The sequence below is a fragment of the Littorina saxatilis genome, linkage group LG3 (genome assembly GCF_037325665.1).
Source record: "Littorina saxatilis isolate snail1 linkage group LG3, US_GU_Lsax_2.0, whole genome shotgun sequence".
Classification (NCBI taxonomy): Eukaryota; Metazoa; Mollusca; class Gastropoda; order Littorinimorpha; family Littorinidae; genus Littorina; species Littorina saxatilis.
This window is the reverse complement of record NC_090247.1, coordinates 75095707-75109070: the sequence shown is the minus strand read 5'-3', so window position 1 is coordinate 75109070 and position 13364 is coordinate 75095707. Positions and strand designations below refer to the sequence as shown.

The window sequence follows — 13364 nt, the reverse complement described above, 5'->3', positions numbered from 1 at the left end:
ACACATCAATGTGCTCGGGTTAGAGGCTGTAGCCCACGGTCTTCAGAGCTTTCTACCACTGGTGGCGGGCAAGCATGTTCGTCTTCACACAGACAATACAACAGTTGCAGCCTACATCTACAGGCAGGGCGGTTCCCGCTCTCACACACTGTCTCTAACACCTTATTCACACTACAATCCACGTCATGACAGACTTCATACAGACAATACAACAGTTGCAGCCTACATCAACAGGCAGGGAGGTTCTCGCTCTCACACACTGTCTCTAACACCTTATTCACACTACAATCCACGTCATGACAGACTTCATACAGACAATACAACAGTTGCAGCCTACATCAACAGGCAGGGAGGTTCTCGCTCTCACACACTGTCTCTAACACCTTATTCACACTACAATCCACGTCATGACAGACTTCATACAGACAATACAACAGTTGCAGCCTACATCAACAGGCAGGGCGGTTCTCGCTGTCACACACTGTCTCTCAAGGTATGCCAAATTCTGAAGTGGTGTCACCAGCATCAGATAAGGTTGTCAGCAAAACATCTGCCGGGGAAACTGAATGTTTTGGCAGACTCTCTCAGTCGATCCTCGAAAGTACTCCATACGGAGTGGACGATCACCCACCACGCTCTCCAGCGGCTATGGGTTCAGGTGGACAAACCAATGGTCGATCTTTTCGCAACCCGGTTTTCAAGGAGATTACCAGTGTTCATATCCCCGTTTCTGGACCCGGAAGCCTGGAAAGTGAATGCACTGGAAGTCAACTGGACAGGACTCACGGCTTACGCTTTGCCACCATTCCAACTTCTCGGAAAAGTGCTGAGGAAAGCAGAGTTGGAGCAACCATCCCTGGTTCTTGTCGCGCCGATGTGGATGAGTCAGCACTGGTTTCCGGATCTCCTCCGCTTAGCAGAAGGCATGGGTGGGAGTTCCTCCGTCTCAGACGGATTTCCGTCTCAGAGAAATTTTGACAATTTTTTTTTTTTTTTTTTTTTTTTTTTTTTTTTTGCGGGTTTGTTTCGTTTCGGTTCGAATTTGTAACTCAATTGTTTCTAATGCTTGCCAGGTCCCTAAAATTTTTAGTTTTTGTTACTTTTTGTATCTCCAACAAGGTTCTTATTTATCAGAATTAAACTCAGGAGAGGCCAGAGAAACCCTTTTAAATTCATAAAATTCGTTTTCGGCCGGGGGCCTTCGCCCCCCTGGACCCCCCACCAGGGCGCTGCCCCTGGACCCCGCCGGGGCCTTGGCGGCCCCTGGACCCCGGCATTAAAAAAAGTTCAGTCTTGGAACAATTTTGGGCTCCCACCCATGAGAAGGTCCTCCCATTCCTCTAAACCTGGAAAAGGGAGAATTACTGCAACCACGCACCGGCATTCAGCACGAGAACTCACAGTCCCTGCTCCTTCACGCATGGAGACTGTGAGAAGATCCCTGCTCCGGCCGGGTGCCTCGGAAAGGACACTTGATTTGGTTCGTAAAGCGCACAGGAATTCTACGAGCTCAGTGTACGCTTCACATTGGACGGCTTGGGTTAAATGGTGTGCAGAGAATCAGGTCAATTCTGTATCCCCACGTTCTATGCAAGTAGCTAACCACTTGTCATGGTTAGCAGCTCAGGGCAGCTCCCCCTCGTCTCTTCGAGTCAGGCGTTCTGCTATTTCGGCTACGTTGAGGCAGTTAGGTCACAACATTAACCTCAGCGGCGTTATCGCTAGTGTCCTAAAAGGTGCGTCAATAGGTTTTGCTAGAATCAGAGCCCCAGTTCCTGCATGGGATCTCTTCCTTGTTCTAGAATTCTTAAGATCGCAAGATTTTGAACCATTGCAATCAGCTAGTCTAGCTAATCTTACTCTTAAGACACTTTTGCTCGTTCTTTTGGCTACAGCAAGGAGAGGTAGCGAAATTCACGCTCTCTCAGGCTCATCTAGAGACATAGCTTTTGAAAAAGATGGTTCTATCACTTTATGTTTTAGGCCGGAATTTCTAGCCAAAAACCAGAAGCCTGATCAAATTTCCCCCATAATCAGAATTCTTCCTCTTAACAAAATTCTGGCTCCAGGGGACCCCGATATGTCTAACTGCCCAGTTCGGGCTCTTACCAGTTATCTGTCTCGCACGAAGCCTATCAGAGCTAATCAGCAGAAGCTGCTTTTCCCATCTCTGAACACGGCTAGGCATAAAGACATATCTAAGGTCACTTACTTTCACTTATGCCTTTGACCCCGTCCGGGGCATAGGCTGCCAACAAGAGCTCGCCAGGCACTCCGATCCTGGGCCAATCTCTCCAGTTGTCTCCAGGTGTAGCCGATGTGTTTCACCTCTGCCTCCAAGTCACGACGCCAGGTGTTTCTCGGCCGGCCTCGTCTCCTCTTGCCCTGCGGGTTCCATGTGAGGGCCTGTCGCGTGATGCTGGTTGTCGTCTTGCGGAGTGTGTGGCCAATCCACCGGAAGCGTCTTTGCAGAATGTCCTGTTCTACGGATAACTGTTTTGTTCGCTGCCAAAGGTCTTTGTTGCTGATGGTGTCAGGCCAGCCAATTCGGAGGATTCTTCTGAGGCAGGTGTTAATGAAGGTCTGGATTTTTCTTGTGATGGCAACTGTAGTTCTCCAGGTTTCGGCTCCATACAGCAAGACTGACTTCACCGTGGTGTTGAAAATCCTGAGCTTGGTGTTGATGCTCAGGTATGCTGATGCCCATACGTTCTTCAGTTGAAGGAAAGCTGCTCTTGCTTTGCCAATCCGGACTCTAACATCAACGTTCGTGCCACCCTGCTTGTCGACAATGCTTCCGAGATAGGTGAAATTGTCTACCTCTTGCAGTGCTTCACCATCCAGCGTGATTTGTCTACCTCTTGCAGTGCTTCACCATCCAGCGTGATGGGGGTCGTGTTGGCTGTTGCGTTGGTCCTAAGGACCTTGCTCTTCCCCTTGTGGATGTTGAGGCCAAATCGAGCGGAGTTGTTGGCCACAGTGCTGGTCTTCTCCTGCATTTGTTGTTGGGTATGGGAAAGAAGGGCCACGTCATCTGCAAAGTCCAGGTCATCCAACTGTGCCCAGAGTGTCCACTGGATTCCGTTCCGCTTCTGGGCTGTGGATGCCTTCATCACCCAGTCAATCACAAGTAGGAACAGGAAAGGCGATAGTAGACATCCTTGTCTCACGCCTATTCTCACTTGGAAGGCATCTGTTAGTTGACAGCCATGGACTACTCTGCAGGTCAAACCCTCGTATGAGTTCCTGATGATGTTGGTGATCTTTTCCGGCACTCCATGATGTCTCAGCAGTGTCCAGAGGCTTTGTCGGTCAACGCTGTCAAACGCTTTCTCGTAGTCAATAAAGTTGACATAAAGAGACGAGTTACATATCTAAGGTAACTCTTTCTAAATGGATCTCAACACTGATCAGAGAGGCGTATGAGTGGTGGCACAGAAAGAAAGGGGGGGGGCAGTCAGTTCTCCCTCTAACGTCGGCAAGGACGCACGAGGCAAGAGCTTGGGCATCCTCCTTAGCTGTGCTAAGATCAGGAAGATTATCTGAAGTCCTTGATTCTGCCTACTGGAGATCTGAGGATGTTTTTATCAACTTTTACCTGCGCAACATTTCCAGTGCGCGGCAGGACGGTACCAAGGCTCTACCAGCGATGGTAGCAGCAGGGCAATTATTGCCTAGCTCATAGGTGAGCATCCCACCACCTTAATTAGCAATCTGCTATATATGTGAATTGGGATAAGATATGTAATTTAATCGAAAATTTTAATAAATTTTCATTTGATTAATATACTTACCCAATTCACATAGTGAAGTCCCTCCCGCCTGCCCCGCTTTAGTTCCCCTAAAAATAAGAGGGCGCTTCGAGCGAATGACTACAAACATGGCGGCGAGAGCACGCATGCGCATAGCATGCTGGGAGAAAAAAACCTTGACCTGACGTTGTCATGTGACCGTCAAGGCCGTTCTATTTTTAGGGTTACTTCCCCCCCTTACCAGGGTGAGCGTAGTTTTCAGCGTCCTAGCACTAAACTGAAGTAAATTGCTATATGTAGGTATTCCAAAGTGCTCTTCGCGTGTGGCGAAAAGTGACGCCGAGCGTGATTTTTCACTGGTTTTTAACTTGTTCAAACTCGCTGGAATGAGGTGAACTGAATAAAAAGAATACACCAAGATGATAATTGATTCTTCATAGTTACTTTAAAACAAAAATAAAGTATTAGATTCAAAATCTAACATTTGAAATACGCGTGTGAAAATGGTTACTAAGTTGTGATTTTCTGACGTCAGAACGAAGTTTTTGCTGCGTTGTTTTGACCCCAACCGGGAAAACTCCGCTCGGGCAGATAAGCCATTAAAGTTAGCAACAACCCGCTACTATAGACATGAAGAGGAAAGATTAAACTTCCCGATGATATCAATATTATTTTGATTGGCTTCCGTTTAAGAGTACTATTATTCAGTTTAAAACTTCGCTCGAAAATTTTGCCATCTCAGAACAAACAATATCCGGTTTTATGAATGCGAATGGCAAGGTCGGAGTTTGAACTTTCACCTGGTCTTATTTTCATACTGATGCAACCAACGGCTTGCTTGCCCGAGAACCGAAAACGAGGCAACCCGTTTTTCTCGTTGTCGATTACGCCGTGTAATGGCGGCGTTTGCCGAAGACCAAGCGATGGCACGTCACGGTCGCGAAAAATCGATTTTGCACCCAAACTTTGAGGAACCATTCGATCCAGATTATCTAGAAGGTAAGCATATATGCCTTACAATGTGTTCTCTTTCAATTCTTTAAGATATATTTGCTTATTTAAAAAACCACGGGGGATGAACGAACCGAGTTGATAGCAGACGAAGTACAGTGTTTGTGAAAGTGTGAGTAGTGAACTTCTCGGCATGCGGTATTTTTACAGTGAGGAAAATAAAGCATTATGACTCAAGGAATAAAGTCTTGAAACACATTTTTAACAATCTGTTCATTGATTTGAATCATTAACAAAGAGAATTACTAGAAATTAGCTTTTTTGCATGCGTGCTCGATAGTCGTCTTCTGGGTGATCTCCCTTATCTCCTTGTTTACATTTTACGATGTGCAAACAACTTCGCTTTTTTTACGTCAAATAATTCCGTTTTCTTTTTTAACTATTGTGTTCACTTCTTTTTTTATTTCACTGTTGTAACAAAGTTCCTTGAAAATGTGGTTGACTTGCAATGGACATTGAACTTTTCATGCACAATTTTTTTATTTTTTTATTTTATTTTTTTTTAACTTTCCTTCTTCGAGTATGTATGTGTTGTTGGAGTATGCGTTAGTGAGACATATAAATGCGTGTAATCATCACAAATTAAATGGCTTGATTTTCATCAAGTATGTTTTTGTGTCATCTGAGCATAAAACATCACATACCACCATACAATCATATTGTGTTCACTTCTTGAAATGGTAATCTTACTGTGCTAATGCCCTCCAACTTTTCCCTTCTCAATCTCAGATGATCGGTTCCAGAAACTAAAGGAGACATTTTTAATGACTGTCAGAGGGAGAAGACCAAGCCTTCCTCAGTTCCTGACTAACTTGATGGCAGGTGTTCATCAAGCTTTAACTTAAGCTCCGGGGACTGATTTGCTGGGAGCAAGGCCATACAGTGTAAGCATTCAAATGGAAAAATACAGATGGAAAAAAAAGAAGTTTTACCTTCAGTATATGATGGCACTGTTTAGTATTAGCTTCTTTTGACATTCATTTTTTGAGTCACTTGAGAAAAAGTGACTCTATGTAATCGGTCAGTGTTAGTCTGTCCGGCCGGCCGGCCGTCCGGCCGGCCGTCCGTAGACACCACCTTAACGTTGGACTTTTCTCGGAAACTATCAAAGCGATCGGGCTCATATTTTGTTTAGTCGTGACCTCCAATGACCTCTACACTTTAACGATGGTTTCGTTGACCTTTGACCTTTTTCAAGGTCACAGGTCAGCGTCAAAGGAAAAATTAGACATTTTATATCTTTGACAAAGTTCATCGGATGTGATTGAAACTTTGTAGGATTATTCTTTACATCAAAGTATTTACATCTGTAGCCTTTTACGAACGTTATCAGAAAAACAAGGGAGATAACTAGCCTTTTCTGTTCGGCAACACACAACTTAACGTTGGGCTTTTCTCGGAAACTATAAAAGTGACCGGGCTCAAATTTTATGTGAACGTGACTCCCAGTGACCTCTACACTTTGACATCTGCTTTGGTGACCTTTGACCTTTTTCAAGGTCACAGGTATGTCTTGAAGGAAAAAAATTGAAATATCATATCTCTGAAACTATTCATCGGATTTGATTCAAACTTTATAGGATTATTCTTTACATCAAATTATTTACATCTGTATTGTGTTGTGAATAGCAATTTCTTCCTGTCCATCTGATGCCTCATATAATATTCAGAACTGCGAAAGTGACTCGATCGAGCGTTTGCTCTTCTTGTCTAAATAAGTGTTGCAACTTACATTCTCTCTCTCTCTTTCTCTCTCTCTCTGCATATTCTATGTATTCATATTGTTCTGCTATATTATGTTAATAATCTGATATTTTATGGTCTGTCACGTTTGATGTTCTGCATGTATACTATTTGTATGTATACTTTTTATTTCATTTCACACACATGCCTAGTGGTAAGGCGTCAGCCCCGTGATCAGGAGGTCGTGGGTTCTAACCCCGGCCGGGTCATACCTAAGACTTTAAAATTGGCAATCTAGTGGCTGCTCCGCCTGGCGTCTGGCATTATGGGGTTAGTGCTAGGACTGGTTGGTCCGGTGTCAGAATAATGTGACTGGGTGAGACATGAAGCCTGTGCTGCGACTTCTGTCTTGTGTGTGGCGCACGTTATATGTCAAAGCAGCACCGCCCTGATATGGCCCTTCGTGGTCGGCTGGGCGTTAAGCAAACAAACAAACACACCCCTTCATATGGGGCTATTGCCTTGCTAGATAAACAATCCATCCATCCATCCATCTCTCTCTCTCTCTCTCTCTCTCTCTCTCTCTCTCTCTCTCTCTCTCTCTCTCTCTCTCTCTCTCTCTCTCTCTCTCTGTGTCGCTCTCTCTCTCTGTAGCTAAGAAAAAAAGGTAAGCAGTGTATATGTGTTTGTGTGCAGGTATCTGTTTGGTTCAGTCGGCTGCTTTGTGACTCTTCATATCCAGAACGTGTGAAGGCACTGATCCAGAAGACTGAAAAATCCTTCAACAACATTGCTGTTTCTTCAGCTGATGCTGCATTCTTGAAAGAGACCTCTTATGTGAACATAATAAACAAAGAACTTGATGATGTTGGCATTGACTGGTCAAATGTGCATTCATGTTCTCAATTTTTAGGAACAGGTATCCGACTGACAAACCAGATTGTGATTGCACTTGAACAATTTAGAAAGAAAGAACATGTAAAACAAGATTTTGCTTCTGAATGGTTGAATGTGTTAGGGGAGGGGATTGAAATGTTCTAGATCACAGATTGCTAAGTCTGAAGAGAAAAGTATGATGCACTACAAAATCTTAAGCAAAGCTAAAGATAGGCGCCCTGAAGAACTTGGGAAGTTTTTGGTTCATGAATTTAGTGTGCAGTCAAACAGTTGCCAAGGAAGAAGTGTTTCCAACAAGAATTTGGACAGCTCAAACCAGGAGCAAGAGAAGTTTGTCCATCACAGCACAGTTGAACCAGCAGGAATACTTGACAGTAGGGAAGAAAACCAGCATAGCATTAGCAGTCTGCAAGTTCAACATTCAGCTGCTACAATGGTTACGCTGGAATACCACAACATACTACAGGAAGGGAAAGAAAAGGCAGAAAAAGAAAGCTTGAACATTTGGAGTATATTGTAGGTGGTGCAAATCTGACTACCACTTGGCAAACTAAGGACTTTGCTGATTTGACTAATGCTAAAGAAAAACTGGACTTTTCTCAAACAAGTGCATGCCAATTTTAGTCAAGAAACTACAGCAAGAGAACAGAAATGTGAAGAAAAGCTTATCAGGAGTGAGAAACTCCAAACTCTAAAGAAGAAGTGCAAATTTCAAAGCTACCCACCAAGGAGATCTTGTGCTAAAACAATATTCTTGAGCAAGAACTAAACATTTTAAAAGAGGAAGCTTTATCACTCACGACAGAAAAAATTGCTGTGCAACAATAATCTTCAAAACTGAGGCAGAAAATTGAGCTTTTACAAAGTTAACTTGCAAGCATGACAGAGTAAGCTAATCAAGACATACTTTTTTCGTAAAAAAAAAAAAAAAAAGATTTTTATTTTTTTTTATGTTTTTTTTTTTACCTCAGATAAAAAACAGTTATGGTCTCAAGGGAAGAAAAGACGTTCATTGTCTTGTTTGCTGTTCTGACAGTTTATTAAAAACTGATCATTTTGGTATAAGGTACTTGCATTATCTTAAACATTGAACCAGATAAAAACATTATGAAGAAGCCAAAATTCACGTTATGTACAAAATATCTGTTTTTTCAAGACATTGCTATGTTTTTATTAAGCATGTAGAAATCCAAGTGTGTATCACTTATTAAGAGCTTTTAATGATGAACAAATGGATACCAAAAACAGCTTTGTAACTTTTAAAGCAAGAAAGTTATGGCAGACCAAAAATGACCACTTAGTCGCCATTTTTCTCGACTTGACAAAACAGCACTTTTGGCATTTTTGATCAAAGATATCGTACTAACCAGTTGTCAGATAGAGTTGAAAAAAATTAGGCTTAGATATCATATCCTGCTCTTCCTAGAAAATGTATTACAATGAAAATGCATTTTATGATTTAGAGATGAAAGAGTTAGAAAATGGACTCTTGCCCAGTTGTTGGGAGTAGCAGAGGGCTTATTTTGCTATTTTGTGCCATTTTTGAAGCTCTGTATCTCTATTACGATGTATTTCCTGTCAATGTATTTTGCATTATCAATCTGAAAAGTATATAAACTATTCATAAACTCATTTTTTGACTCATGTGATTTGATTTGTGTGCTTGAGGCATGTCTGAATGTGCGGAAGAATGATGTGCGAAAAATTTTCAGAGTCCAAAAATACGGAAAAAAATCATAACATTTTTTTTTTCCAGCCCACCTTAAAAAAAAAGTATTCCTGTGCACAGAATGAAAAACTCTATTTGTTTAACTAAGTTTCATATGGGTTATTTAAAAATTGAAAATCACTTTGGAATACCTACTATATGTGAATTGGGTAAGTATATTAATCAAAATTTTCGATTTTGTGTCTGCAGCTGTTGGCAAAACACTCTAACTTCTTTCAAATCGTTAAAAACGTTGCTGTCGTTTTTGCAAATCTTTTGTTTAAGTTTTTGCCAGGGTTAGATAAAAAAAATTGCCAAAATAAATCTTAGCAACATCCTTGATGTCAACTAACAGACAACAGTTCTTTGAAACGTTGCTGGACACACCTGATCAAAAGTATTGACCAATAAGGATGTGAACTGTACTTATATAGTATGCATCCAGTGAGGAATCAGTGACTCCTTATTTTGATTAAAAACAGTATTACATCATCATTTTGGTTTTGCAGACGGAAAACCATGTCCTTGGGAAGGTGATCCCTGCTGAAGTTGCCAAGAAAGGAAAAACAAAATTCAATCTTGGTGTCAAACAGTAAGTTATTGCCCATGTGTTGTTGCATTTTGCAGTCCTGTTGGTAAAGTGTGCTCTTCTGGTTTTTCTTGTTTTTAATCTCAAAGAATGAAAGATTTGAATCAAGTTTTGTATTCCATTAATGCAAGAAGAATTGATTGCTGAATTTGTTATTTTCTGAACTAAGAAACAGTTTCGTCACATTTCCCTGGTATTGCACAAGGCTTGTGTTTCACTGCCTTTCATGATAAACATGAACGACAGAGTAGGAATGTTGATTTGTATAACAGAATATTTCATTACCCAAGGTTAGAAATGTATTTACATGATGGGAGGTGTATAACTGGTTCCGTTCTCATGAGATTTGTGACAACAGTACTGTAGCATTTAGCATGTATTGGGACCTCGCACATTGTGTACATGACAACTTTGTTTGATCTCTACAGGCCGTGCATTCTTATCATGGATTCCTTGATGGGCCCTTCCAGGAACAGCGTCATCAGGATTCTCAAGGAGTGAGTTTTTGTTTTGGTTGTGGTGGTGGTGGTGGTGGTTGTAGTGTGGTGACAACTGTGTGTGTGTGCGAATATTTGTGTGTGTGAATGTTCATACATATTCTTTGTTATGTACAGTTCAAAACGCAATAAGGAAAAAAGCCCCGAAAAAAACCCAGTTTTAAGCGGGGTGTGGGGTAGCTTTGGAGGGTATTTGTGGTGAGGGATGGCAGGGTTGAAGAAATCCTGTGTACATAAGTCATGTGTAAGTTACGTGCATTCTGAGCTTTTCCCTGAAAACTGGTTTATTCAAATGTTGACTGCACTGATGTCTTACGGCTTGTTGCGTGTGACAGATACCTTCAGGTGGAGTGGGACCTGAAGAAAGGAACACCCCGCAACATGATCAAGTCTGTGCGAGGGGGCTGTCCCAAGGTGCCCCAGCAAACCAACTACAGCGACTGTGGCGTTTTTGTTCTGCAATATGCTGAGACTTTCTTTGAGGTAAGTCATGTTCCCATGTTAAGGGGGGGGGGGGGGGGGGGGGGGATCCAATGACAGGGCAATAAAGGGTTGGTAGGTTGGTTCCGTTTTGTTTTGGGTTTTGAATGAAGTTTGTTCTTCATTTACACAGGCGGGCATGGCTTTTTCTTGTCTGGAAAACTGTGTCCTGTGGATGTCAGAGAAGAGTGACTTTCCTTCTTTTTCAACAAAAATATTTTTTGATGAGTGAAAAATGTTCTCAAGGATGGCTGAACAGATAAGCCTGCTGAAGCTGAAGCTGACTGATATAGTGCATATATATATCTTTGTTGGTTGATGTGGTAGATGTATCTGACACAAGTTATGCCTGTGATTGCAGAACCCAATCGCCAGTTTCTCCATCCCCATGAAGCTGGAGCGCTGGTTCCCGCTGACCAAGGTGGAGAAAAAGCGCGAGGAGATCCGCGACCTTATCCTGCATCTGCAGGCAGAGGTCAACGAGGGGAGCAACAGGTGACACAATTAAACGAGGATTTGAACCTCTTCGTACCTACGCCACACCCTTTCCTGTCTCATCCCGTCTGCTGGACTACAGGACGTGGATCGGCTGCACAGTGACCCCACCCTGTCTCATCCCGTCTGCTGGACTACAGGACGTGGATCGGCTGCACAGTGACCCCACCCTCCTCCTCCAACCCCAGGCCCTCACCCCCCTCTCGCATCCCCCCCCCCCCTCCCCCCAATCCTTCGACGAAACTCCTGCCGTTGTCTTTCTCTGGGCTTGCATGACAGCTCCAGCCAATCAGATTACACACTGCAACATTGAAACCAGGGCAGGAAAGTGCTAGAAACACTCGCCTGGCAAAACCTCGTTCTTCCAGCAGTAATATTCCTCATGATTATTTTGTTCCCTGGAGAAAAAAAAGTTGCGTTGTAGCAACTTGTGAGTGAGTGAGTGTGTGCATGCTGGTTGCCTTGACCATGACTGGATACTTCTGACCACAGTCCAGTATTACTTGACAGCAAGCGCTGCACATACTTTTTCAAACAGTGACAACTTGAAGACTTGTGAGAATAATGGTGGTGAACTTGTAAATCTTCTATGGAAACTGCAATAGTTTTTATGAAAACTGCAACAATAAAGGTGAAAACTGCAAGTGTCTGTGGAAACAGCAACAATAAAATGTGGAAACTGCAACAGTGTATGTGGAAAATGCAACAGAGTAAAGCTTGACTAAAACAGTGAGCTTTCAGGAATCCTTTGTCTGCACAGGCATTTGACCTTGAAACGCTGCTGAAGGTCTAACCCCTGTATCGAGCCCAATCACAGTGGTGGTGTTTCATTGCTGCGGAAGGAAAGACTGACTGGCCAGTGTCGAGCCAAAGACTCGAGACAGTGCCACCAAAAAAAGTGGTCAAGTGATATTGTCGACCACGTGAGTCTTTCTCCCATGCCAAATGTGAATATTGTGATACAGCATCTGACGAGGTCCTCGCTGACAGGGACGCTGGGTGTTGTTTGTTTTCGTTCATTTTCACGTCGATGAGACATTCAGAGAGAACGTTTGGGTTGACTGCGGTGTTCGGCTTGATGAGTTCCTTATGTTGACAGGCTAATGTTGATTGTTGTTAGAAACCTCTTTGGTGTCATAATCCCTACCTCCTCTTCCACCTCTTCTGTCTTCAGGCCGAATCTGTATCTAGATCTGTTACTCAGACACATCAGCCAATGCAATTCATTCTGACTCATGAGGGGGTGATGCTTGTGTGGAAGACAACGTGTGTGTGTGTTGGAACGATGGCTGATACAAGGTAAAGACATGATTTCGACATGATTAACCATGCATGTTCATCACAGCATTTCTGTGTTCACTGGGCATTAATGTGGGGCGCTTACAATGGCGACAACATTTGGCATCTTTGTGTCAAGTGACGTGAAGGTTGTACCTGCTATGTGGCAATTTTTTGTGGCATTAACCAGTCATTTAAAAAAAAAAATGTAGTTACACTACAGGCAGTTGCTATGATTCTGAGCTGGAAAAAAAAGCTGATCAGCGATCAGAATGGACACTTTCATGGAGAGCTCAGTGTCATTCAGTGGATGAGATAGCAAAGAGCATACCCTCCACTAGTTCTAGGTATCAAAGTGCTTTAGAATAATATTTGTGGACTTGGTCATTTTAAAATTTGTTTTTACTTGATGTATTGTAGAAATCTGAAACAGACAGCTAACGTCCCAAAGTCAAGGCTAAAAAAACCCATAAGGTGAAGTTATTGGAACTTTTATTTGAGGACGAGACGTTTTGCAGTATCTATGGATTGTCGTGGAATCTGGGAGGATATTCGTTCCTGGAATCTGGGAGGATATTCGTTCTCATCTCATTTCACTTAGTTAACTCATTGTCTCCCAGGCACGGATATATATCCGTACCCACTCATATGGCACTATCTGACCAGGTACGGATATATATCTGCTCAGACTGTGAGCTTCAGTCGCTTCCTGTATGTCCATCTAACGCCTGCATTCCAGCGTGTTGATTGATACACAGTTGCTGCACAGTTACTACAATTCTGAGTGACCTGCTGCAGCACAGCTGGTCTCGGCTAAAAAAAAACTTGGTCAACATAGGTGGGGTAGAAAGTGTTAAGGAACATCGGCAAGGTTAAGGTGAGAAATATTACTGAAGAGAATATAGTTGTCTTTTTATACTGTAAATGATAATATTGAATCAAATCTTTCAAGATTGAGTGAGCGTATATTGGGA

The 13364-nt window shown here is 42.7% G+C and overlaps 1 protein-coding gene and 1 long non-coding RNA gene across 4 annotated transcripts in view; both read left to right on the top strand.

The window, feature by feature from the left end:
* Positions 1 to 11307, top strand: part of LOC138963266 (uncharacterized) — a 63125-nt gene extending 51818 nt beyond the window's left edge. For all 3 annotated transcript variants that reach the window (XM_070335334.1, XM_070335333.1, XM_070335332.1), the window contains 4 exons: positions 9561 to 9643; positions 10069 to 10137; positions 10473 to 10620; positions 10979 to 11307. In XM_070335334.1, coding sequence (XP_070191435.1) covers positions 9561 to 9643; positions 10069 to 10137; positions 10473 to 10620; positions 10979 to 11116 — 438 coding nt within the window. In that variant the 3' untranslated portion in view covers positions 11117 to 11307. The remainder of the gene's footprint in view (positions 1 to 9560; positions 9644 to 10068; positions 10138 to 10472; positions 10621 to 10978) is intronic.
* On the top strand, positions 4044 to 8975 carry LOC138963267 (uncharacterized). The gene is made up of 3 exons (XR_011454757.1): positions 4044 to 4751; positions 5493 to 5647; positions 7143 to 8975. It is a non-coding gene; the product is annotated as an uncharacterized lncRNA (long non-coding RNA).
* Positions 11308 to 13364: the final 2057 nt, after the last annotated feature.